The following is a 27,157-nucleotide window of genomic DNA, read 5'->3' as shown; positions in this document are numbered from 1 at the left end:
CCCACACTACCTACAATGCTCTCTTCCTAAAAACTCTCCTTCTAGAGCCCTCAATTCTGCCCCCTCCAACTCTCTGCAGGCGAGTCGCTTCTCCAAACAGAGATTTGGGGGTGGAACGTTATCCTCTGCAGATGCCTCACTCTGGAACAGCCTCCCTGCCTCTCTTCGTCTTGAGCCGGGCCATCTCAAGTTCTGTAAACTCCTCAAGACCTTCCTCTTCTCCTCTTTCTCTCTCCCTCTCCTCTGCTAACCTCCTTTCTCCTCTATCCTGCTTCCCTCCTCCTTTATCTTCCCCAACTGTGCTCAGTCTCACTAACTGGCCGCCTGGTGCACCTCCAGAGCCACACAGTTCCCAGGCTCCCCCACCAGTCTTACACTTGCCTTCGGGCTTCTGCACTCTGCCCTTGCACTACTGCACTCGGAATACTTTCCATGTGAGGGGCAACCTCTCTGCAGTTAACCCAGGCCCCTGATGGACTGGGCGCTCTAGTTCTTCCTCCCTCGTACTTCCTGTCTGCACACTTGCACGACCCTGAATGCACTAGGCATAGCAAGATTGTTGTCCTGTCCTCCCTTGTCTCCTCTCCCTAGCCTGGTTGTGTCTGAAACACTTGGGCATAGGTGCATTATTGATGATGACCAATCATCAAGCAATCGGAATGTCGCCAAGCCTAGGTCGATTGTCTATATGTTCTGTATGTTCTATATGTTCCCCCTCTCCACACCCCTTGTCTTGCACTTCTACGCTCTTTCCTTCTCTCCCCCTTCTCTCCTTTCCCTCCTGTCATGCACTTGCACTAGTAGAAATGCCTCAGGACTAGTATGCTAGTTAATTGTGTTAGATCATTCGGGAACTTCAAGTCCTAAGAATGACCACTGTACTCCCTTGTTCCCTTCCCGCCTTGAAGCGCTTTGAAGCACTTCAGTTGTGTATAAGCGCTGTACAAATAAACAATACAATTCAACTGGTTTGTAAAATCCTAAGGTTAGCTGAGTGGGCAAAGGGAGATATAATCCACTTTATACTAATTTCAGCGTTTTTTTTTTTAAATTGAATGATTATCGTCTTTTATTGTTCTTGTTAGAATTATCTTTCATCAGTAATGTGAAATGTGTACAATGCCTCCTTTTATGGTTAAACCGAAATATAGACTTTTGACTAACTCTCCCACTACTCTGCCTCTGCATATGCCTGTCATACGTTTCCTAGCGCCCTCTGCCTGGAGAGCAGGATATGAGAGCGGAAATCAGTCACCCTGAAGCCAACATGCTTCCTCTTAAAAATCAAGTTGTTAGCAATCTTTTTTTTTGTTTGTTGTCACTTAGTTCCTAAAATGAGCGGGCAGCTGTTGTGAAAGTTTCATGAAAGGCGGGGGATGGTAGTTTTGTGGTGCTTAAATGGTTAAGGATGGTTAGCTGCTTCCCCGTCAGTTCCCCACTTGCTCCTGTTGCAAGTTTCAGCTGACACTGAGATTTAGGTTTCTGACTAAACAAGGCGCTCATCATGACATCGGCTTTCATCCCCTGCCTCGTCTTTAGCTGTAAGTACCCAGCTCGTCTTTCATATCACACATGATACAAGATAACGAGATAAATCCCCCGGCTGTCTGCACCTGTTATCTTCTTCTTGGAAACTCGGTCATATATATGTTGCACCCTAGCTTTTAGCAGACCTTCCCACATTTGATTTGACTAATGTTTGTCAGGTTTTTTAATTTTTTTTTTAAATCCCTAAGCACGGTATACAAATACGAATTGTTTTGCTTTAAAAACCAGTGGCAACGTGTAGGGGTGGACGAAAATCTCGCCCATTGGCAAGGCGGAATTGGCAACCAGCCGTACTCGACTTCCTCCCTTCTCTAATTAGCCAGAAGGCGCACAATCAGCAGCAGAATCCCGCCCAAGCAATCAGAGTCCATGAGCCATTTTGACCGCCTCATTGGATGAAGGTATTGTTCTGGACTTTTTGACGCAAAATTAATTTTGCACATCACAGTTGCAGCAAGAAGTGGACGAGGCAAAATCTGCTTCCGCTATAGAAATGTAGTCCATCATTCCACATGCGCATGTCATAGTTATTAAAGGGTATTGAAGGTTTTTTGGTTTGGGGTTCACAGTAGGTTGTATTTATGAGCATTGGTGTTCTAACGATATTGTTTGGTGTATGTATAATGGATGTTTACGTATGGAGTTATTCATTGACTATATTTGACTGAAAACATTTGACCACTATAGTGGTCATCAGACACATTTTGGAAACCTATTGTTAGTGCTTGTTAATGAGGCAGGCATGGGCATTCTGGGATTCTTATGATGGGTCATTTATGGCCATGCAGCGAGAGCTACAGATAGATGGAATGGCTTATTTTCCCTAGATATCCCTTAAAGGGTTTGTGGGTGTTCATGTTGCTGAGTGTTCCCTCTCCATGTGTTGCTGCACTCATCTCCGATGCCCAGCTTCCTCGCTAGCCTTCATTGTTTCCTGACATTTTGTGGCATCTTACTCTCTGTGGCTCATGAGAGCAGTTGAGAAAGTAAATGTACCTTCTTGAGTGACATTCGCTCTGCATGTGAGTCCCCCAGCACTTTTTGTTGGACTCTTGGACTTTTGTCGGATTCTCCTTAGTGAGTGAGGCCATTTTCCACACTCACTCATTCTTTTACTCTGATCTTGGAAACCCCTTTTCTCCCTTTTTGGTATTTTATTTTGGAGTCATGCTTTCCTCCATTTTTTCTGCATCTACGCTTTACTGAAGTAGTATGCAGCACTTCTTATGCAGTGTTACTGGAAGCTCCACAGTAATGTTTCTTTATTTTCCTTTGGTTAACAAACTGTTACCAAGGCGGGGAATACATTTTGTCTTACCTGCATTTACTTTTGTGAGGTCAGCACCCGCAACATTACGTGGAGCGCTGAGGGGATCCAATGTATCATTTTTCTAACTTCTCCAGTAACCTTTGCCATAACCGAATTATGGCTACATGCAGCAGCAGGCCCTGCCCTCATGCTTGCAGTGCCTGATAACTATATAATTCTTAGAGCAGACACGATCGATGCGCATAACTCTCATAGCCAAATCTAACCTAGCCATGAGACTGGCCCCCTCACTGGACTTCAAGTCCTGCAAAGCTCTTACTGCGAAAATACCCATCTCTGACTCTCAAACGCTCACCATTCATCTTACCTATAGACCTCCAGGCCCCATTGGCGCATTTGAGGAGGACATCTCTACTATCCTATCTGCCAAACTAAAAAATAACTCTCAAATACTCCTGCTGGGGGACCTCAATTTGGGATTCAATGACCCCAAACACCAGCAAGCTACAGCTTTCTCTAATGTGCTTAATGAACTTGGCCTCACCCAAAGAGTGCCGGTACCCACACATAACAAAGGGAGAACACTGGATTGGGTGTCAGACTTTAACAGCAATGCCTTACTCACTGCCATAACTCCACAGCTACGGACAGACCACCACCTTCTATCATTCACACTAGCAGTTAAAACACTCCTAAAAATAACCTAGCAGCTCCTCCCATCCTAACTAGGAACAAAAAGAACATCACAGCAGATAAGACTATACCTCAAATACAACCTACCCTTAACTCACTGGCAGATACCAATGACCCCTCTACCTTAGTAGATGAATATAACAAAACCATGACCGTAGTTTTAGATACTATTGCTCTACTAGAAATGAGGAAAGGTAAACCCAGTGCTCACCTGAACTCTTGGTTCACTCCACAAGTTAAAACCCTAAGAGCTGAAAAAATGAAAATGCAAAGTCACTTGGAGACACTTACCCTCTGACGAATACAAAACGAATCTTATCAACATTTCGTCCCTATATACGAATGAAATATTACGTACCAAGCGGGAAACGTACAACAATAGGATTCTTCAAGCAAACTCAAGCACAAAGGAACTCTTTGTAATCCGAAAAGAGCTTGAAGCTCAGGTTCCTATATCTGACAGCTGCGTGAAGGACAAACTCTGATGTTCTAACATTCAGAAGGTCCTTACTAACAAAGTTAATCTCCTTCAGCATAAAATCACCAACAGAAAAGCTAACTTACTGACATGCCGGCCAGTACTCCCACGTATTCCCATAAAGCAGGACCACACTTTAGCTTTTCAAGAGTCTCAATCCTCGAGGTTGAAAAAATGATCCTCTCCCTCAAACCATCTAACTGTCAGGTAGATAAGTGCCCAGCCCAAATTATTAAGGATGCCGCGAGAGACCTCACACCCTTCATTGCTGAGCTAATAATGCCTCTTTCTAAACTGGCACTATCCCTAACAATTTAAAGGAGTCCTGGGTCCTTCCCCCTCCTCAAAAGACAATAATTAGATCCAACCAAACCCACCAACTACAGGCCTATCACGACAGTGCCATTCCTACTTAAAATCTTAGGGGTGGCCTATCTCCAGATACAGGAGTACTTGGAATCCAATCAGCTCCTTGGAGTCCACCAATCGGGTTTCAGGCCCCAACATGGCACCAAAACTCTGCTCATTGATCTCAAAGCACAGATTGACAAACATAAGGATAAGGAGAACGCAGCTTTGTTTCTCCTCCTGAATCTCTCAGCTGCTTTCGACCTGTTGGACCACAATGTCTTATGCAACCACCTTAACTCAGCAGCCCATTTTACACAGGAGGCCATAGCTTGGATCCAGTCCTTTCTGAGCAACAGGACTAGAGTCTTCTCGCCACCAGTGGCAGCAGACCCTATTCTTATTACATATGGTGTGCCACAGGGCTCCTGTGACTCACCCACAATGTAAAACATATTTACTAAGCCCCTTTTCGATGATCTGGACAATCTTGGTGTCACCTACATTAACTATGCAGATTACACCCACATTCTCTTATCGCTTACCGGGGATTATGACAAGGGTTTGGCCTTGGTAAACAAAATCTATCTCATCATCCGGACATGGATAGCTGGCCACGGACTATGCCTGAATGATGACAAAACCGAGCTCATCATTCTGGGGACTGCATTCAACCTCAATAAACTTGGCCACAAATACACCTCTTTCAATATCGATGGCAACTTCATTAAAGTTGCTAAAGAGGTAAACACTCTAGGCTTTTTCCTAGACTCTACCCTCACTTTTGCTAAACGGGTCAACACAATGGCCTCTGCCTCTGCATATACATGTAAGTTGATCAGAGCCGGTAAACCGTACCTATCTAAGAATAGTTGCACCATTCTGGCCTGAGCCTTAATTTTGACCAAACTGGACTACTGCAACTCCCTATAATTGGGCGCTTACAAGTACATTATCAACAAGATACAAATTCCCCAAAACAATGCCCTGAGAGTGGCACATGGTATTGGTAGAAAAGAGCATATCTCAGAGGTAAGGAGACAGAATAAATGGCTGTCCACTAGCGAAACAATCTTGCTTAAAAGTGCCTCGTTAACCCACAAATGCCTAAATAATGCTGCACCTCGCCACCTTATGGAGAAAATCATTTTAAAAACCTCCTGCCGCCCTACGAGGACTGCTAATACAAACTGCCTAGTTGTACCGGTTCCATGTAATAATGACCCCTCAAAAATATTGCCATGCAAAAAAATCACCGAAAAATGGCAGTTTTTTGTGGGGAAATTATTGCATGGAATAATCGGGGGACACCCCTGCAACCCCAAACCCTTTTTTATTTTTCATGGGGAGCGGGGGACACCCCTGAAACCCCTGCTGCCCCTGCCCCTGTCCCTATATATATGGTCACCTATATAATGTTGCCACAACCTTTTCCCGGCGACATTATATACGGCGACCATATATATAGTGATGTTATTACCTGATAGCGTTGTACCTAGGTTTAAACTGACCAAAGCTGGAGGGAGCAGTTTCCCAGTCAAAGCAGCCCAGTTATGGAACTCCCTCCCCCACTTCTTGAGGGCAGACAAAACCTTCTTGAACTTCAGACACAACATTGCTAAATGGCTTAGAGGAAAAAGACCACTAAGTTCCCCCAGTGACTGGCCCACTGCTCCTACACTTCTCTGCACTACAAACTAACTTTTACTATAAATAGTAATGACACAGTTTATTATATGTTTAACTTCACCCATGTAAATTATGTAAATACGCGTACACTGCCTCTTTACTACATGCTTTTTGTAAATATTGTATTCCTTTATGTAACTATGTAACTTTAAGCTGAAAGTATTAATGTCTCCTCCTGTTCCTCTGTGCCCTGATACCCCCGGGTCTGGTGCGCTTTACAAATATATAAATAAAACAACCTTTTGATTACTGTGACAAGTCCCTCTTTCCAGACTGGTGACAGTGTTCCTTTTCCAAGACTTTTTGTGAACTTTTATTACAGGCTGTCATTGTGGCTGTGGTAGGAGACACATGGGTCACCATTGTATCAAAATCGTGGATGTAATTTTTTAAGCCCTAACAAGATGACTTGTCCTTTCTTAGGTCTTCTTCTACGTACCTGGATGGAGGAGGTACCTCTAGTTCCTTCGTCTTAACCAGGCTTCCCTTGGAACGCCCGCAAAGAGTCTTTGACTGGCAGGATAGGAAGTGGGGTGGGTCAACCGAAATCCCCCAGTCGTTTGTCCTGCAGGGTGCCTGAGAGAAACCAGTTCTGACTGGGAGGCTGGCTATACCCATTAGACAGCCATCCCCAGGTTGTGAATGTTGCATGGGATACGATTGGTGTGCTCAGCTAGTGTTTCTGCATAAATTCTGAGGTTCTGGAGCAGAAACCCAGAGTTGACGACTGGAACAGAAGAATCCAAAGAAGATGCCCAAAGTAAGAAGACGCCAGCCACTTCCAGTGACCGCTAAAGCCCGCTGAGTAACCGCTGCTGCCCCGACCTCCACTTATGAGTGACTGGGAAGATTCAAACACGACGACTGCCTCCATTGGACTGGTGGGTCTAACCAGTCCCAAAACTGCATTTTGTGCAATCACTGGAAGCGCTGCAACCTCCATGGCCTGCAATTCACCAATACCTGTGCCACAGAGCAGTTCATCATCGCCCGAAGAACAAATTTGCCTGGAACTTTGTGGGCATCCTTCCGGATCTGCAGTGACAAGACGAGGGCTGAGAAAAGGAGAAGAGTCTGCCACCATAACATCCGTCCTTTAACAAAGCCGGGAAAAGCTACCAACAAGCCAGAACTGAGAAGATACTTTGCTGGGCGTCCGTCTGCATGACAGCTGTCACCAGATCTGCCAAAGTCAATTTCTTCTGTCTCCAAGACTGAGAAACCTGTGACTGGATTTGCTGTTACCTCACTGCTGGAACTGTCCTGCAGCAACAACTTTTTCATTTCAAGGTACTGTCTTGCTCCTAATAAAACTTGCTTGGAGCTTTGCTAGCAGATTCTCTATTCCTGAGGGCTGTAGATAGCTGTATCTGACACCCCTCCAGAGCTCCTATTGAGATACATTGGGGTGAACAACCCATTGTACTCTAATCCTGCCTTACGACACAAGTCATTGGGGCAACTCCTGATTCCCCTGCTTAGAACAAACTGACTTTACTTAGATTCAAACCCAGAAGTGATCCTGCTGGACTCTGCCACCATAGAACTTTGAACAATGTATCCTGTCTATCCTGCTCAACTCCTAACCTTTGGTGGTCTAGTGCCCCTCTGAACACTGTGAGACTCTAATAAAATAGGGTAGACCTTTTTAAGACATGCTAAAACAAAGTTTTTCTAAGTTACAGTAAGTTTGAAACGTTTGCATCTATGTTTTAAGATGGTTATACTAAGATGTGTTACTGTGAAAGTACTTCTAAAAGTTACTACACCTATGGTCTATTGCCTTGCCTTAAGAATCTGTCATTTGTGTTCTGCATGTGTTGCTATGGTTTAGTACTTAATTACCTTGAGAATATTTAACAGTGTGCCTTACTGTATATAATGGCTTTTTTTTATATAACTTCAAGTGTATCAGTGTTTTCCTGAATTAGTGTATGCTCAGAGTTCTTTGTACTTTCCTACAACCCTCCTCCACTCCTAGACTAGGCCTGGCTGCTCAGTCATTCTACCAAAACTGTGTGTGATTCAGGCCAAACCTAAGAGTTGGAACCCTATACCTCCAAGCTGGGCTTTGCTAAGTTCTGTCACAGACAGTAACTTGTGTAAAAAAAAAAAACTCCCTAACAGCAGTCCTTTAGTATCAGGTGTAGAGAATAGTGCATCTGCATCACCTGCAGACTTCAGTAGAGCAGCGGTCTGCAACCTTAGGCTCCCAGACATTTTGAACTACAACTGCCATCTGCTGTAGCCAGCAGATTCAGTGGTGAGGGATCATTGGAATTGTAGTGCAAAACATCTGGAGAGATGCAGGTTGCAGACCCCAGCAGTAGAAGATGCAAGAGCTTGGGGATTAATTGATGAGGAGCTCTGTCCCAACTGGTGGGGCCAGAGAGGGGCCAGAGAAGATCTTCCTGTGATCACGCAGAAGAGATGTGTCAATTCTATTACACACCTCTAAAGGAGCTTTGTTTCATGGGGTGAAACACTCACCCACACACATCTTCCAAATTTAAGTGAAAATATAAACATGTGCATACAATCTCCATCACTTGTTTTGCATGTAGATAATGCTCCTCTTGGAGTCCAAGAAAGGGCCAGACTCATAATGTCGCAATGGCAGTTATTTAAAAGAAAAAAAAAAACATTTGGGGGGTGATTTGGTTCCTAACCAAGATGGCAGCATCTCATCAAAGCTCCTAGGGAGGAGAGAATAAGCAATGGGGGTAATTCATGGAATATTTGCACCGAAAAAACCGGGATTTGTGCGCCATTCTGCCCGCAAATCCCTCTTTAACAAATGGAGATTTGCGGGCAGAATGGCTCACAAATCCCAATTTTTTCAGCGCAAATATTCCATGAATTACCCCCAATGTGTTCAGCCCAAAAGTGGATACTGGAATCCTTATATTTGTCATGGAATGGCACTCTGAATGCGGTGACCTTAAACAGCAGGTTGGTGCAAGCAAAAGCAGCTACAGGGAACGGGGAAGATGTGTGCAGCTCTGTTCTACCCTCTGACTGGGAAGAGCACAATGTGACTGCAGAGTGTAAGGACAGACATAGAATCAAGGATTTAAGGGGCAGAGGCAAGCCTCCGTTTTTACTGACCTGAACTTGATGGCGCTCGATTCGTTCTGTGTGCTGGATCGCTGCATAAAGGAGCCAGCGGGGGATTTTGGCGATGAATTAGGAAGCTGGTGTGAGCCCTGGAGTTCAATCACTTTGAACATTGTTAGTGAAAGTCTGACCCCACTGACCACAGCAAAGTGGACATTACCCTACATTAGCACCGTCGGCGGGTGCGGGAGCCATTCAGGTTGCTCCAAAACCGGGCTGTATCTGGTGATGCTAGACCGGGTTCGGAGCAACCTGAGTGCTCTCTGCACCCTCCCTCTACCTGGTGCTGCACTGTTACCCCCTCCCCTGCCTCCCGTCCCCAGATGCAGCCCCTGAGCACCCCCCCACCTCCCTCTCCTAAATTCAAAGGGGCTCCTCTGCCAGGGCCGAACTTTCATCTTCGTTTCCTGGTGAAGGCATGGAAATCACAGAGGGGCTCCGAGCGGAGCCCAGCATCACCCTGATGGCAGCAATGTGTAGCCGGTCGGGACAGTGCAGGATAATTACTTTTTTTTTTTAATAAAAAAAATGAAAACATTAGCACCTGTGTAGGGAACTTCAGAGGCTGCAGCACCAGAGTTATTTTGCCTGCCCCACACTGGAGAGCCATAATCATGGTTTTCCCCCCTCCCCCAGCAAAGGGTATGATGTGTGTGTTGGAGGGGATTCTTTCACTGGTCACCTGAATTGTTCAAATGGGTTTACTACGTTGACCATAATTCCTAGAGACTGCAACTGCATTTATATTGGTTTCACCTGATTTGATTGGCAACTCAGCCTCCCTGATGAGTATTACAGATATGAAAGCGCTTGGAGGAGTACAACAGTGCAAGTAGGGAATCAGCCCTGTGAACAATTGGGCAGAAAATTGGGATTTAACCGTGTGAATTATTTGGACACTTGGAGGAGCACAACAGTGCAAAAAGGGAATCAACCCTGTGATTGGGATTTAACCCTGTGATTGTTTTTGGACACTTGTTCAGGTAATATATTGGCCAGGAATTGGAGTGTGCAACTCGCCCCTGCTTTTTTGAACATTTAACTTGTGGAGATCCGGACTCCAGAGGCTGCATCACCAGGGTTATTTTGCCCTACACTGGAGAGCCATAGTCATGGTTTTCCCCCTCCCACTGCTAAAGGTATGATGTGTGTGTTGGAGGGGAGGCTTTCACTGGTCACCTGAATTGTTTAAATGGGTTTACTACATTGACCATAATTCCTAGAGACAGCAACTGCATTTATATTGGTTTCACATGATTTGAATGGCAACTCAGCCTCCCTGATGAGTATTGCAGATACGAAAGCGCTTGGAGGAGTACAACAGTGCAAGTAGGGAATCAACCCTGTGAACTATTGGGCAGCAAACTGGGATTTAACCCTGTGAATTTTTTGGACACTTGGAGGAGCACAACAGTGCAAAAAGGGAATCAACCCTGTGATTGGGATTTAACCCTGTGATTGTTTTTGGACACTTGTTCAGGTAATATATTGGCCAGGAATTGGAGTGCGCGCCTCGCCTCTGCTTTTTTGAACACTTATCTTAGGTTAGTTGTTACCAGAGTGTTGCTTCTTGTCTCCTGCGATTTCGTTGTGCCAGGATGTGTCGTAGTAGCTGTTCAAATGCTGCAAGAAAGTGCTATAATTAGTGCACATATCAAACACTGTTACATGTGGCTGTTCATGTGCTTGTACACATGCAAGAGATTTAGAGAGGCTGCACGCACTTGGCTACTACTAATCATGCACAGTAGGGGCCGCCAATGGGTCCTGTCCCTCTGCCCTGTGCCCCTCTCTCCTCTTCATTTCTCTGCCACACCTATCTCTTCTTTCCCCTGCCATCTCTTCTCTCCCCTGCCCTAGACACACCTTGCCCCAACTTCCTATTCTGCAATGTTACCTCTAGTACCAACTCTGTCTCGACCCGTTTTTCTCTACTGCACTCTGCCAGCCTTCAGCCTGGTTCTCTCTCCTGCCTTGCGCTCTGCTAGGACGTTTCCCTACCATGCCCTCTGCCCCCTCTTTCATAAGGTTCGCTCTCCCTCTCTCTCTTCCTCTGCCCTCCTCTCCAGGTCTTTTGTGGTTCTCTCCTCCATGTTGCCCTGCCCCCCCCAACACACCCACCTTCTGTTATCCGGCCTCTGCCATCTCACATCCTACTTTAAATTTCTAGTGGTAGAGTTTAGTGCCAACTAGTCGGGCAGGCGTTGCCAGCGAAAGATATGGATCAAGAAGCAGTAAAATTTCTCAGCAAGTGCAATGCCAGGGGCTGAGATGTTTGATCCGTATGCAAGGATCCCAGTGGCAGACTCTGCCTTTCGTCGTACGGGGCGATATGAGTATCGACTTTGCTTGTGTAATAATACACCTGCAGGCGGTTGTGCCACTGCCTGAGTGTGTTGGTGAAACCCCAATGTGCTCAAATAACTATAGTGTGCACCTCTAGAGGCCAGGCAACCCTGTCACTCCCATGAGCCCCCCGCCATACCGACGGAGTGCATGTTAGATCACAAGCAGAGAACATTTGCTAATGACCATCCCAGGAGCAAATGCGGGGGGAGTGGATACGGGGGGAGAGAACGGAAGGCAGTTAGAGACAAAAAGGGAAGTGAAGAGTGTACAGGTGGTGTGTAGTGGCGTGAAATATTTATCTCTCACATTTTCAAATTGGCAATGAGGAACACTTCATTCATGATGCGCTGGCCATGCTGTCACAAACAGTGAATCGGGTGGAGACCTGTTATTAACCGCCAAAAGAGAGTCATGGTAAGAAGTGGTGGTGTAGAGAAAAAGCTGTTGGCCTACCATATTAGGTTTGGGGGGGTTTTATGCACACTCATTGGAGTTACAATGCAGGTGCTGCAGGACAGAGAGCCATATAGCCAATGTTATACAATCTACCCGGGTGAAGCATGCACATAGAGCAGCAGCTAATGTGAGGTGAAAGGTCCAGGAAGTTTAGGAGGGTTCACACACAGCCAATGCTAAGCGATCTCCCCAGGAGGAACAGAAGCAGAACACAGCAGCCAAGGTGAGGCGAAAGCTCCAGGAGGATTAGGAAGGATTGCAGCCATTGCAAGTGAAGTTTACAGCATTAACATACATTCAGATCTGCTTTTGCCAGCACTGAGATAGTACAAATATTGACTTTTGAGAAATGGTCCTGGAAACGTACTTGGTCTGGATGAAGAAGATCACAATGCCAGCTGCTAGGTGGCAGGTGCAGTGCCGCTGCAGTGGCAGGTGCCGTGCCACCCACTGCAGTGCCCAAGAATTTGGTGTGGTGGGGGTGCAGGCTGGGGCTGGGCACTATTATTACTGCGATCTCACTCTCGTATGCTGCACCGGGCACACAGACTGCCTGCTACTGCTGCCTCTCCCTCCGTGTGCGGCTGTCTGTCTGTGCACCCAAAAAATCATGCCCGGCAGCCCAGCCCAAGGCCCAATATCCTCTCTCAGAGTCACGTCACACACATCATGGAATTTACCTCTCCGATCTCCTCCCGGCGCTGGCAGTGCAGAGTCTGTGTGTGTGTGTGTGTGTGTGCAGCCAGGCTGCATTTTCATTGGCCTGTCGTTCCCCGGCGGCCCTGAACCCCAGGCACAAGTTGATTTCAACTTTGCAGGCAAGTGCAACAAATTTGTTGTTACTTCCTGCAAAGTTGAAAGCAACTTAAATAGAGAACTTGTGTGCCATGGCGTGTGCTGTGGTGGCCCAGCCCAGCCATGTCTGCTGCTGCCCGACCCCAGTCCTAGAGCCCAATTAGGACTTTTGTTAATTCAATTGTCTCTCTGCTCGCACAGGAGCATGGCCTGGCTGACTGGTGCCAGCCACGCTGTCGCCAAATGCCCAGGCCACACTGAATCTGCGGCAACAGGCAGAGCGAGCACTGCATGGTGGCCCTAGCGGCCCCTCTCTATGCATGATGATGCATGCAATTTGCAAAATCATCAAAGCAAGGTAACAACGTGTGTGTGTTACCTTGCTTTGATGAATGCTGCCCAGGGCCAGCTCCTGCCAGTTCCATCATTGCTGGCGCCCCTGCTGCTTGGGCCGCGGCCCGCACACTGGCAGACATTCCAAGTTAAGTTACAGTCAACAAACAAACATAATTTCAAAAAACACCTACAACAAATGGCCCAGTGGTGGCATGGTGGAAAACCAGCCCCCAGGTCCTCAAGGTCATTCAGCCAGTGGCCAAATGATCTATAGCCCAGTCCGACCCTGAATGTAGACAAAGGTATGAGTTAAATCCCCATATTTTTCTCTCCATTGGTGAGGTCAGTCTCTTGCACCTTAGTGGAAATCAATTCCTCTGGCTCCGAGTATTCCTATGACTACTGTTAGAAACATTATTAAAGTGTTTAGATATGGGAGAAAAACGTTGCTACCTGTTGAAAGTGTTGACCTAGGGTACTTTTGTTGGTTTTGGCTTGACACTAAGAATGAACACAGGGGGACAGTTAACATACTTGTTGCAGCATTAGCGGTCTAACAAGATAATTGACCTTCGCAAGAAGATGGGTACCAGGCTCCTCACAGGGTATGCTAATGAATCCGGTGGTGGAAGCATATCTCCTTGAACAGTAAGGTTACACCAACTCTACAAACACTAATAAAGAGGGCTAGAATGTTATCGACTTCCTGAGTTGTTGAAGTTAGTGTTGTTTTTTATTGTTCTCCAGTTTCCTTAAACTTTTATAGAGCATAGGTATGGGCCTGAAAAGAATTTGAAAATATGCATTTGTTCTGTTATGCCAGATTTATGATTCCAATAGATTCTCCTCTATTCGAATTTACTCTGAACTGTACTCGTCTCCCGTACAAACATGATTATAAAGACTTCTAGAGTGCTCCCATGGCACTCAAAGCTGTGGAAGTATTTTTGGATATACTTTGGGGACGGGTGTCACGGATGGCACTCTGTTAAGAGTGGTACAGGACACCCAGGAAGGGTTTGGGTGGTTGTGCCGAAGTAAGGTGGACAGATAAGTACACACACAGCTGAAAGTAAAGAGAACGAAGAGTAGGCAAGTGTAGCAAGGACATAAGGTACAACAGAATGGATTCCCTCTTGGGGTGTATGCAGATATAGGAAAAGAGTATTCCACGGACCTTAGGAAAAACTCTAGCCTTCTGCACAGTTTGCTATAACAGAGGCCCACGCTGATTGCTCATGGCTTGGAACAACAGCTATGGGTGTCTGTAATGCAGAAACAAGACAAGGGAAGGGTCAGAGTTTGCCTGACGGAAACCAACAGACAAGCTCTGTACAAGGGGTCTACAAACAGAACAAGAGAAGACACTAACAGACAAATCCAGGAAAAAGGAAGTCGATAGCAAACTAGCAGAAGGAAATGAAGGGAAATCCGTATAACAGGATTGGATAGGGATAAAGAACAGAGGGTTGAAAACAAGGAAGAAAGCAAGGGAGCAGCAGTCAGGAAACAGGGGGACTGCAATAACTGAAAGTAAATAACGTAGGTGAACTGTTGTGGATAGCAGAGGACGGTAGGGTACAAGGTTGAAAGCTCAGAGGAGCAGGAAAGCAATGAGCAAGCCCAAGGGAGCAGGGCTGTAAGGAAGGGAGCCCAGAGGGAAAGGGCTTAGGGCAGCGGAGTAAAGCAGACTGCACGGCAAGGAGCCAGAAGGGCCGGGCAGCAAGGAGTGAGCCCAGGGGAGCAGGGCCGCTGACTGTAGAAGGCTGCAGAGGACTGTAGAGGGCTGCTAGGCTGAGAACCCAGCGGACAAAGGCTGTAGGTAGCAAGCAGCGGAGCGTGATCGGCTGCAAGGTAGGAAGCCCCGAGGACAAGGGCTATTGGCAGCAGAGAGAAGCAGGCTGCGCGGCAAGGAGTCAGAAGGACCGTGCAGCAAGGAGTAAGCCCAGAGGAGCAGGGCCGCTGACTGTAGAATGCTGCAAAGGACTGTAGAGGGCTACTAGGCTGGAAGCCCAGTGGACGAAGGCTGTAGATTGAAGGCAGCAGAGCGTGATCGGCTGCAAGGCAGGAGCCTGGAAGACAATGGCGGAAGGTAGTAGCGGAGCGTGATCGGCTGCAAGGCAGGAGCCTGGAAGAGAAAGGCGGAAGGTAGCAGCTGAGCATGATCGGCTGCAAGGCAGAAGCCCGGAAGGGCAAAGGCAGAGGCTGGAAAGCAGCAGAGCATGATCGGCTGCAAGGCAGGAGCCCAGAAGGGCGGAGGCTGGAAAGCAGCAGAGCGTGATCGGCTGCAATGCAGAGAGCCGGGCAGGGCACTGTATCCAAAGCAGGAGTAAGGAGGAACTGCATACAAAGATCTGTAGCTCGAAGCAAAAAGGTGCCGGAAGGACTCTTAATGCAAGAGACTGAGCTCCTGCAGGCAGCAGCTTTTATACCGCCCAGCCCAGCACAGAGGCAGGCTAATTGGTCGCACCTGGATCAGCACACCTGCATACAATCTGCCTCCTCCCTCTCTGTCCCTCAGCTGGTGAAAGCAGAGCTGATCCCTAGGGCTTCTGGGGATTGTAGTTCCGATGATGACGAATAGGAACGGCCAGGAATAGATAGTTATAGCCAAGTGCATTGTGGTAAGTGTAGTTTGTTGGGAAAAATAGAAAAGCACCAGAGTCTCGCAAATGGGAAACAAGGTCCAAAAAGTGAACAACGGTTGATCCAAGAGTTCTCCGCAGAAAAATGAATAACAATTAGTCCATATTGATCGCCAATGTATGCGCCCATGGCGCAGGCATGACAACGGGCCTCTAATGTTAAAGATTTTTGTGCTTACTTCGTTATGTGCTGCGAATTGGAACAAACAAAAAATAAATTAAAACTCTTGCTCCATTCGCCCACTATTTTTTTACTTTCAGTGATTGACTTCATCTCAAATAGGGGTGCAAATTATGTCCACCTTAACTTTGTTTAAAAAAACTGTTTGATAGGACCACACTAAAGATGGGCATTATGGGTATATTGCCCTGTGTTTTAATTGAAACAATGCCACTTAGGGGACAGCTGTCATTTTTATAAGTTCTATTTGGCAAATGCTACAGGCAGCATCACATTTGTGAAAGGTAGAAACAAAGGACCAAAATAAGATGCTGTCTGGATCCTTTTGTGTCATGGACCATAAATGCCTGTGTGGTGTGAGAGTGAAGAGGGTGGGGACATAAGCAACAGCAAACCTCTTTTCTCCACACTCGAGCACTGTATTGTATGATCGTACCAAAAAAAAGGTCCTTCCGTACAATACGACCGAAAAATGCTACCACCAAAGGTTCGAACCCCAAAGTTCGGACCTTTGGTGGTAGCATTGCAGGTAAGTAAAACAAATTTTAAAAAGGCTGTGCGGGCTGCGGGTATGCCCTCCGCAACACCCCGCTCACTATACTGTGTGGTATAGTGAGCGGGGTGTTGCAGGGGACACCCCCGCAGCACACAGGCAAAAAAACAAAACAAAAAACAAAAAAAAACAGGGGCTGCAGGGGTGTACCCGCTCATGAGCAGGGGTTGCGGGGGAAACCCCTGCAACCCCCGTAGTATTTAAGTGTTTTCGCATGAGAAAGGTGCAAACTTCTGGTAGTTCGCACCTTTCTCATGCAAACTTTCTGGCTGCTGAAAAATCAGCCGCGGTCGGATCACTTAGAATCCTCGAGCACTACATAGGTCTCACACTAGTTGGTGCTAATGCGACACCTATGGAAGAGATCTAATACATGACTTCTGGGTCCCAATGGATACATAAAAGGTCTGTGTTTTACCAAAGGGACATCACTAATATCTTTTAAATGGGTTATGGTGGAGGTGATGAGGAAAGAATAAAAAAAATCATTAGTTGGAATAATTCTTTGCTTAGCTTCTGGGGATATACTCGTTGTGAAATGCTATACCTGTTATATAAATGATAATATTCTGATTGCATATTCTTAAAATGTCTTGGTGCTCGTCTGAGGGGGTGCATTTATGGTGTACCACAGGTTTTTATAATCTGACATTTCAAACTGAAAGTAAAAGCCAGCAAGTTAACTTTGGAAAATTAAAAACAAATGTTTAGAAATAGATTACTCTTATGCCCATTGAGTTTGCTGTTCCCCGTTTTATTTTAGGTTACCTTTTGGACAGGTGGAACTGGTTGTCATTGGGTCAGGGTGAGTACCTGTAATGAAGCATACATTTTTCATTTAAGAATCTTGTCAAAACAAGCTCTTCCCTGTGTATCATAAGCCAAACTAGCGTGATATGTCTCTCTGTCTTTCTCTCACTCTAGAGGTCCTCATTACGAGTATGCCGGCCCAGTAACAATGTCTAAAGAAATGCTGGCAATACCAGATCTGGCATTGCTACCGGACCGGCAAACTCTGAGTTTGCTGGTAGGCGCAGTGAACTACAGGCAGGCCTGCCCTGCCGGGAGTTCAGTATCCTACAGGAAAGGAATTGCGGCTATCACCTGCAATGTTACTACCGGTGCTGGTTATAGGGGCAAAACTATTCCTATAGAGTCCTTTTGGACACCATGGAATGGGAACTTACCACTGTTGCCGGCACCCATAATATCCTGGTAACACCAGGATATCGGGCACCGGTAACTTGCCTGGGCTACCTGCGGGTTACCGGCAAACTCGTAATGAGCGTCTGTCTTTCTTTGGGCGGAAGACAGGTTTTCAGGTGTGCCTTTGCTTTATCTATCCAGTTGCTGGTGGCAGTGTGAACTGAGAAGAAATACAGATATCTTGAAGAAGGTGGTGATGTGTTTTATATGACTAACAGCAGAATGAGAGCAGCACCAATAGAGGCCTCCCCTGTGATAGGGTCCGTCCTAGAATTCTGAGATTTATATGTTGTCATTGGGTGTGCCCTGCAGGGTTCTCACTATCACAATGAGAAAGCATTGTCCATACCAAGGGAGGAAAAGGAGCTGTGAATAGATTCTGAGGTGATGCTGGGGCTCTGACAAACTTTGTAATAGTATGTGTATAATCTGGTAGAATTGTTATTTCAAAAAACATTCTGAAGATCCTTTCCAGTGTACATTGAAGTCGTAATAAGAATATTAAAATTGTCTTAATGTGCAAAGCATATTATCAGAACCTAGAATAACAATGTAAATGATCTCCTGAAGACTGTTTTCAGTCCAGGAAGGGCACTTTGGAGCACTCATGGTGTACTCTATTGAAATACACTTATGAGAAAGGAGATGGTGACAAGTAGAACCAACAAGGATTCCTGGCTGCTTTCCGTAACATTAAAGACCTTTTAGGAACGTAGGCATGACCGCAGAACTTAACATTTGACAAATATGTGTAGGTTTGAATCACTAAATTCATAATGGACACTGCGGTCGGTGCCCATTTCATGAAACGTTTATACAGATTCGAACAGGCTCAGAATTTGTATAGGAGGATAACATGGATGTGAGAATTGTACTCCTTTGGGAAACAAATGACCCAAGCGTGAATGTTCGAAGAGAGGAGGATGAGAGGGAATGCCGGGATTTGCAATTGCTTTCAGAATGGTATAGCATAGTTAAGTGTAAGACCAATTATTTATATCATTCTCCAAGCATGCCCGTGCATTAGGAATTGAGTATGTGCACATTTGTTTCTGAAACACAATTACACAATTCGTCTAAACCTTTACTACACTAGCATGATAGTATATATACATATATATAAATATATTATAAATTATAGGGCTACTGTCTCCGCCCTACAGTTGAGGTGAGTGACTCGATCCATAGAAAATGCAAACATTCTATTGCTAATAGCTTTTGACTTGCACTGCGGATTTGGCTGATTTTATTCCAAAACAGAAAAATTGTCACGGGCCCCCCAGAATGGACAGTTTGGGAAAGATGTGTTAAAAAAATGTAAAAGTTATTAAGAAAACAAAAAAACACCGTTTTTCACCTACTTCCCATAGAGAAAAAGTCAACATTTTGTCAAGCCTAAGCAGAAAAGCTTCTGCAGTGAATTGGAGTAAATACGAAACAACTTGGCAAGAAAACATTAAATCGATTCACTTGACAGGTTTGGGATAAATCCGTCCAGGAACTTTACAAATATATGACAGGGATTGGGGTGCCCACTGCTCCCAAAAAAATAGCTATATCGCCCATGGTGCTTTGCAGCAGAGACTGAGAGGCTTTTCAGAAATGAAAAAACAGTCATTTTAGTTACAATATTCTATTAGTAATAACAATTGATTTGCTGGATGTATTTATTTGACATTTTTGAAACTAAAAGTTTGTCAAGGTCCCCTGCAAACTGCAGACTATGGGAACAATATGTTATAAAATGAAAAAAGTTATAAAGAAAACAAAACACAGCTTTCAGCCCATCCTTTTTCCCACAGAGAAAAAGTGCAATATTTGAACCGCCATAGCATGAAAACCACTTATTTGTACAAAATAAGAAACAATATGGGCAAAAAGCGTTGATGTAATTTCCTTGTCTGGTTTGGGGTAAATCCATCCAGCAGTTTCTAAAATATTTGACAGGGAAGGGGTTGTCCCCTGTTCCGTAAAACTTTTATATGAGACTTGGTGCTTTTGAGAGCAGAGCGGCTGAGCGAGGCTAATAACTTTTCATTTTCCCATTGAGAAAAAGTGCAGGTTTTGAACAGCAATAGCATGAAAGCAGCTTGGCAGATGTGGACCAAGTAAGAAACAATTGACTTAACTGTTGACTTGATTTCCTTGACTCGTCTGGGGTTATTCTGTACAGTATATTGTTGAAATATTTGATGAGCAAGTGGGCCCAAACGACCAACATATTGGGGAAACATGCACAGTGGACACGGCCGAAGCGGCCAGGGCCAGTGGCCCAGTAGTGTTTTCAAAATATACAATGGCCGTGCTCAGTGGGTCCAAAAGACATGTATATTAGGCACAGCCAAAGGTCGTGGCCACCTAGTGGGTGAAAAGAAACACATTTGGGGAACATGTACAATCGACACGCCCGAAGGCCCGGGATAATGTTTTGTAAAAAAATGTATGGTATAACATAACCCTTGAACTTCACAGAAACAACTTTAGTTAAGGTGTAGTTAAGTTGAGCAGATATAATGCATCAAAACCCTTGAGATTCAGAGGATCTGGGAAGTCATGGCCATCTTAACTCTGCGCTTACCTGCTGCAAAGCCCATGAGTACATATATAATAAGAGTAGGGATTCACAATGACATACAAAATGGCATTGTGGGGGACATAGCATTATGGGGCACATAGCATTATGGGGATGTCACGTTTTATGTGTGAGAAAGGTTTTGGGACTGTATTAGTGCAATTGCAAAATCAGCCCAAAAAGTGTTGATACTTTTTATTGGACTAATAAAATATTGTGCTCAGATGGTGGTTCCATAAGCTTTGGAAGTCCTAGAGACCTCTTAATCATATGGTAATTACAAGACAATATGTCATATAAGACATAATGGGCCTCATTACAGGTCTGGCGGTAGTCCTGCCGGTGACACCAGCAGATTTCCGCCAGACCCGAAAACAATTACGAGCACCTGACTTTCCGGTTACACTGGGGTATTACAACCCCGGTGGCCGGGAAGTCAGGCACCAGTAATTCTGTAAATCCCCATTCCCATAGAGTCCAACTCTATGGGAATGGGGAACATGGTAGCACTGGCACTGCTAATAACGGTGCCGGTGTTACCGTTACGGTCTGCTTACAGCGACTCCAGCAAGCAGACCCTTAGTGTACCGGTCTGGTAACAACGGTGCCTGTAGGCTTACTGGCACCGTTGTTACTGGACCGGCACACTTGTAATGAGGTCCAATGTCTTGTAACTACCATATGATTAAGAGGTGTCTAGGATTTTGTTAGTCCAATAAAATATATAATAACTTGGATATTCTTTTATTTTTAAAAATGTTGTTTAAATTATTGTATTTGAACCCTTTTAAACATGGGTTTTCCAATTTAAAAAAAAACATGTTTTCTGTGCAAATATCTCAAAATTGGTTGTTTTTCATTTACAGGATTTTTAACATGCTCCTCGTCGGGATCTGGTTAATTAAATTCTTTTTCAAAAACCCAGCTAGCCAATATTGAGATATTCAATTTTTTCAGAATGATTGCACATCTCCTTTATGAAATGCAGATATACAAGCATGTGTGCATGCACAAAATGCTTGTGTCCGAAATGTACATGTATATTAAAAAAATCGAGCAGGCCAATTGTGAGCCATTCTGATTTGAAGATCGATAGCTCACACATGCACATAATTAATGTGCATTTCATATATGATTTGTAAACTCACTTCAAAGTCAGTCCTCATTTTAATGTGAGTGATCATATGGATAGGTGGCGTTGAGGACATGTGCATGCCATATGAGTTGATAACAAGCACTCATACTTCACTCATACGCCAAGCATTGATATGCCATATCTCAACCACAATACCTCACATGCATAATCCTCACATGCCATATGCTCACGACAGACACCCATACATCAAACACCCATACACTATGTCATACACTCATATGTCATACACATATATGCCATACACTCATGCACTGAACACTCATATGCCAAACTCTCATAGGTTGCACACTTATTTTCAGCAGATGCACGCCATACATGCATACATCATGCACTGATATATCACACACTCATGCACCACACCATCATATGCCACACACTAATATGCCACACACAAATATGCCATACAGCAATATTCTATACACTCATACTCCATACACGTGTTTGCCATAATTTTGATGTGAATCATATTATGTACATGTAGGAAAAGTATATATACATTAAAAAACTGTACATGTAGATGTACAGTTTGTACATGAACATGTCCAAATAGACTTTTATGTGTTTTGTTACCTTTAGGATACATGTGGGAAATGTACATTTCCTACATGTTCGATTTATAAATCTTATATATGCCTCCTATGTGTATGAAAACTCCCATTAAAGTCAGGGCAGACTGATGTGAGTTTTATCGCCTGTAGGAGACGTGTAGGAGACATTGCTGACATGTACAAAATGTACATGTACAAAAAGTACAGGTATGTGTACATGTGGAAGTATGACATATATATGTACACAGACATATACTTTTAAGGCTCACTTTGATGTGAGATTTCAATATATACATTGTGCACATCTACGAAATCTGAATCTCCTATATGTCTCTGATACTTATGAAAATGTATGTCAAAGACAGTGTTCAGTTTAAAGTGAATGTTCATATCTTTAGGAGCTGTACAAATTATGTGATTTTCATATGATTTAATACGAAACACTCCCTTACATATTCCAAACAATATGTCATACACTCATAAACCATATATTCACACACTATACAATCACACGCCATATGCTCCCACGACATACACTGAAATGCTAGAAATACAACAGACACTCATAAGCCATAGGTCACACACTCATACGTTACACACTTATAACCACACACTAATATGTCACACACAAACTCCAACAATAAGCATCAAACACTCATACCTCCAGTGCTGGGGTGAGGACAGGTGCTCCACGGCACTATAAATTGTGCATTTGTAAAAGTTTTATTGTTGCGCTGCAGCGTATGTGTGCCCACTCCCCCTTTGCTGCATTGTATTGCATTGTGCTCTGCTGCATTCTTCCTTCTAGGTTTACATTTGTCGACTGCTTTGTTCTTTTGTATATTGATCTTTGTTCTGTTGTGCTCCACCCTCTTCTAAGTTCTCTTTTTAATGACTGCTCTGTTCCTGATTGGCTTACCAAACTGCCTGGTTTTCTGCCTGCTCTTCCATCTGAGCTCTTGTCTACTTAGTCAATCATCCACCATTGTATTGTCCCTTTCTGTCTCATCTACTTGCACCCCTTCTTGTGTCCTCCCCTAGTGTCTCCCCCCACCTTTCCCACCCACCCCTCTTCCTCTCTCATCTTCCCCCACCTATTCTATGGTGCTCTCATTGCTTCTCTGGTGACTCTCCTGCTCTTCTCACAAAGTCTGGTAGGAATAAGTTCAAAAAGGATATCCTGGTCTCCAACCCAGGCCTTTCTATCGCTGACACCTGTACCAGTGCTTCCTCCAGGAAGACCCTCACTGACATCCTCTTTGTCGTTCCCTTGCCAGACCTATGGACTCTTCATATGGTCTCTGTGCTCTCTCCTTTCTCTTCTTCTCTCATTCTGGTGGCACCGGGTGGGAGGCCCTCCTCGACCCCTTCCACTCCTCTAAGGTCATCATTAATGTTTACCTGAATGCCACCGTCTTGGTCCAAGGCCCTGAAGGCTAACCTTCTCCTCTTTGATAGACGCTTCCCGTGCCTCATCCATTTATTTTCTTCTCCTACTGTCACTTGTCTCCCTTCTGCGGTTTCCTTACCTCCCCGCTCTGCCTCCTCCTTGTCTACCTTGCCCTCTCCTCCTTCCTCTTCTGCCCCCCCTCGGGCTCCTTCTACAACTCTGCAGGGTGTACCTCAAGACCCTCTCCGTGCCCAGAGCCAACCGTTCCGGAGGGGGTGTAGCCTTGATCTTCCCGGAGTGGATTCCTGCCTCTGTCATTCCTATGCTGGGCTATTCCTCTTTCAAATGCCTTGTCTGCAGGCTCTCTATCTAATGGCCCCTCTCTTACTGTGCTTACTATCTATCAGCCACCTGGTCAGATCACCTTCTTCCTCCCTGAGTGGGCGAACCACACCTCCTCCCTCCTGACCTCGAACACTCAACTCCTCCTTCTTGGAGACTTTAACATCCACCTGGATTCTTCCTTTCCCTCCTCTGGACTCTTTTGTGACCTCTGCAACTCTCTCTCTCTCTTTCTATTCTCCCCTCTGGCCAGACTCACTTTGCAGGGTACACTCTGGATGTTCTAATCTATTTAGACCTCCCACTCTCTATCCCCCTCACCACTCCTCTCTCCTGTAGAGATCACTTTCTACTTTCCTCCCATCTCTCCATCTCTACCCCTCAGGCCAAGCCAACTCCAACTCTGCCACCTACACTCTTGTCATCTGACCCATGAAGCATGTGTCAGTTGAGGCTTTTGCCGCCACTCCCCCCCCTGTCCTCCTCCTTTGGCTGACTCGCATCTTGACACAGCCCTTTTCATGTACCACTCTTCTATCTGTGACACTCTTGATGTTCTTGCCCCTGTCATGAGGATCCGCTTGAGGCCCAAACCAAGTGCAACTCCTGGTATGACTCTGATCTCATCATCCTTAAATGCAAGTACAAGGTGGCTGAGAGGAAATGGCTAGCTTCTTGTGCATCCTCTGACAAACTGGCCTGCCGCTTGCTCCAATGGCAATACCGGCTCTCTGCCTGCACTGAGAAGAGAACCCACATCCAAGCCTGTGTCTCTGCGGCATCTAACAACTCATCCGAACTGTTTAAATCTGCAAGGAGCTGGCCAATCCTGCTGCAGTCTCTACCTCTCCTTTCACCTCGCAGGCCCTCTGCATGGCCCTGACTTCTCATTTCAAACTCTAAAACCTGCCCACCCTCTCGTCCTCTCCTCCTCCTCCCTCTATTCTCTCCTCTACATCCGCCCCCCCTGTAGCCACCTCTCCTCCCTCTTTCTCTTCCTTTCCTCTGTTCTCCCCAGACAAGGTTTCTAGACAAGTCCGATCTATGAAAGTCTTGTAAAAACAGGTTCTTCCCTGTTCTTCCAAAACCATCAAGGACCACATTGACACCCTCGCTCCTGCCCTGGCTGACTTCTGCAACCACTCCTTCACCACTGGAGCTTTCCCTCCCCCCCTGAAGCACTCTCTTGTGCACCCTCATCTCAAGAAACCCTCAGCCGACCCCTGCTGCCTGGCTAACTATCACCCCATTTCCTTCACTCCTTTCCTGGGCAAACTCGTGGAAAGGCTGGCCATCTCCCAACTTAATCTTCACACTGAATCTGTTGGCTGTCTCCATGACCATCAGTCTGGCGTCAGAGCAGCCAGAAGCACTGAAACTGCTCTCCTGAACATCCGTGAAGACCTGCTCTCTATCCTTGATTCTAATGTCCCCTCTATCCTCATCTTACTTGATCTCTCTTCTGCCTCTGACACGGTCAACCATGCCATCCTGCTCAATCGTCTCTTTGATAACCTGGGTATCACCGAACAGGCACTGGCCTGGCTATCCTTGTTCCTCTCTGATCGTCCCTCCCAGGTCCAACTTGGCTCCTTCCTTTCCACTATCTTACTCTCTACCTATGGTGTTCCTCAGGGGTCTAACCTCTCTTCCTGGCTGTTTAACCACTACCTGACACCTCTCGCCCACCGCATTGCTGCTCTCTGCTTCAACTTTTAGTGCTATGCGGGTGACACTCATTTAATCTTCAGGCTCCCTCTGCCACCTCTTCTCCTTCTCTCATCTCTGACTGTCTGTCTGCTATCCAGGAGTTGTGTTCCGCCAACAATCTCTGCCTTAATGCCAGTAAGACAGAGATGCTCCTCATCAGTACACCTGCACCCTCCTTTCCTGTCACTCTCTGGCCAGCCTCCCCTGGCCCTCTTCCTGCTCCCACCCGTGAGGCTAGGAACCTCTGGGTCATCTTCGACTCCACACTATCCTTTTCTCCTCACATCTCTGATGTCTCTAAGAAGTCAAACTATCAACTGCACCTCCTCAGAGGTATTCTTCCTTGCCTCTCCTTCCATCAGAAGCTCACTGTCTCTAGAGCTCTGCTTCTCTATAGGCTGGACTACTGCAACAGCCTCTTTCTAAATCTGCCTGAATCTACTCTCCGCCCTCTGCAACTCATCGAGAACAGGACTGCGAGACTTGTCATGACCATCGTATCGCTCCAGCATTGAAATATCTGCATTAGCTCCCAGTGGCTGCAAGGATTAAGTTCAAGACCCTCTGCATTGTCCACAAGGCCTTCTGGAGCCTGGGTCCTCAATACCTTGAACTCTCTCTTCATAAATACCTTCCTACTCGAGCTCGTCGCTCCTCCACCTCCAACTCCCTCAGGGTCAGTTGCTTCTCCAAGCAACGAGTTGGTGGTAGATCTTTTTCTTTGGCTGGGCCTCCCTGTGGAACAGCCTACCTGCCTCTCTGAAACTTGAGGAGAACCATCTATGGTTCCAGGAGCACCTCAAGACCTTCCTCTTTGCTTCTGCCTCTTCCTCTCCACTGCTGATTTCCTTTCTGATACTGCACTGGTCACCTGGCTACCCTCTGATTTCGGGCCCAGGTCCCTACCTGCCCAGTTGCACACCTGCACTGCCTCCCGGCATCCCTTGCACTTGGGTCTGTATCTGTAACCCTACAGTCCCCCTACCTGCACTTTTGGACACCTTCTGTCTACACTTACCCTTGCACCTGCCACCTGCTGGCCACACTTCTTGTTATTGTTTTGATCCCATGTACAGCACTGTACCCTCCCCTTTCCCCTGGCACTTTTTCCTTCTCCCCTCTGCTGCACTTGCACGATCTCAATGTCACTTGGCCTAGTAAGGTCGTTGTCTCTGTCCTCCCTCTGTTCACCCTTCCTTGCCTCATCGCACCTTAAAACACTTGTGTATAAGCATGTTACAAATGGCATATCATATCATATGCTATACGTTTAATATGTTTTCTCTTGTATATTTTAAAAATGAAGCTGGCCAATTTTGAGATGTTTAAGTTTTAAGATTTACCAACATTGCACACATGTGTGAAATACATGTCCCTCTCCTATATGAAATGTACATGTCTATGGGCCTCATCACGAGTCTGGCAGTAACCCTTAAATGCGGCAGTAGCACTATTACCGCTGCATTTAAGGGTCCGCCAGATCATGGCTTTGGCGGATTTCCCCCCAGCTTTTAGCTGGGGGGAAATCTGCGGCAAAATTGCTGTTTTTCGGTGCGAATACCGCCAGCGGGAAAACGGCCAGCAGTAATAGCACAAATTTTCCCCATTGGGCCCAATGGGGAATGAGGAATTCCCGAATGGGCCCAATGGGGAATGGGCAATAACCCTTCCGCCAAACCCGTGATCCGGCGCTAATAGCGCTGGGGGTTTGGCGGTAGGGCTATTAGCGCTGGTGCTAATAGCGCCGGCGTTACCGCCCAACTCGTGATGAGGCC

General features: G+C 45.8%; 1 protein-coding gene across 3 annotated transcripts in view; it reads left to right on the top strand.

Moving 5' to 3' along the window:
• Positions 1-1,415: 1,415 nt before the first annotated feature.
• The window catches only part of LOC138526208 (osteoclast-associated immunoglobulin-like receptor), a 213,748-nt gene continuing 188,006 nt past the window's right edge, over positions 1,416-27,157 (top strand). For 2 of the 3 annotated variants that reach the window (XM_069636690.1, XM_069636674.1), the window contains exons 1-2: positions 1,416-1,541; positions 17,222-17,263. In XM_069636690.1, the coding sequence (XP_069492791.1) occupies positions 1,505-1,541; positions 17,222-17,263 (79 nt within the window). In that variant the 5' untranslated portion in view covers positions 1,416-1,504. The remainder of the gene's footprint in view (positions 1,542-17,221; positions 17,264-27,157) is intronic. The other variant, XM_069636682.1, reaches the window with a different exon arrangement.

The sequence above is a fragment of the Ambystoma mexicanum genome, chromosome 1q, assembly GCF_040938575.1.
Source record: "Ambystoma mexicanum isolate Mex_15411 chromosome 1q, UKY_AmexF1_1, whole genome shotgun sequence".
In the NCBI taxonomy this organism is placed as follows: Eukaryota; Metazoa; Chordata; class Amphibia; order Caudata; family Ambystomatidae; genus Ambystoma; species Ambystoma mexicanum.
Note: the sequence above shows the minus strand (reverse complement) of the source record. Positions and strands in the feature narration are given on the sequence as shown.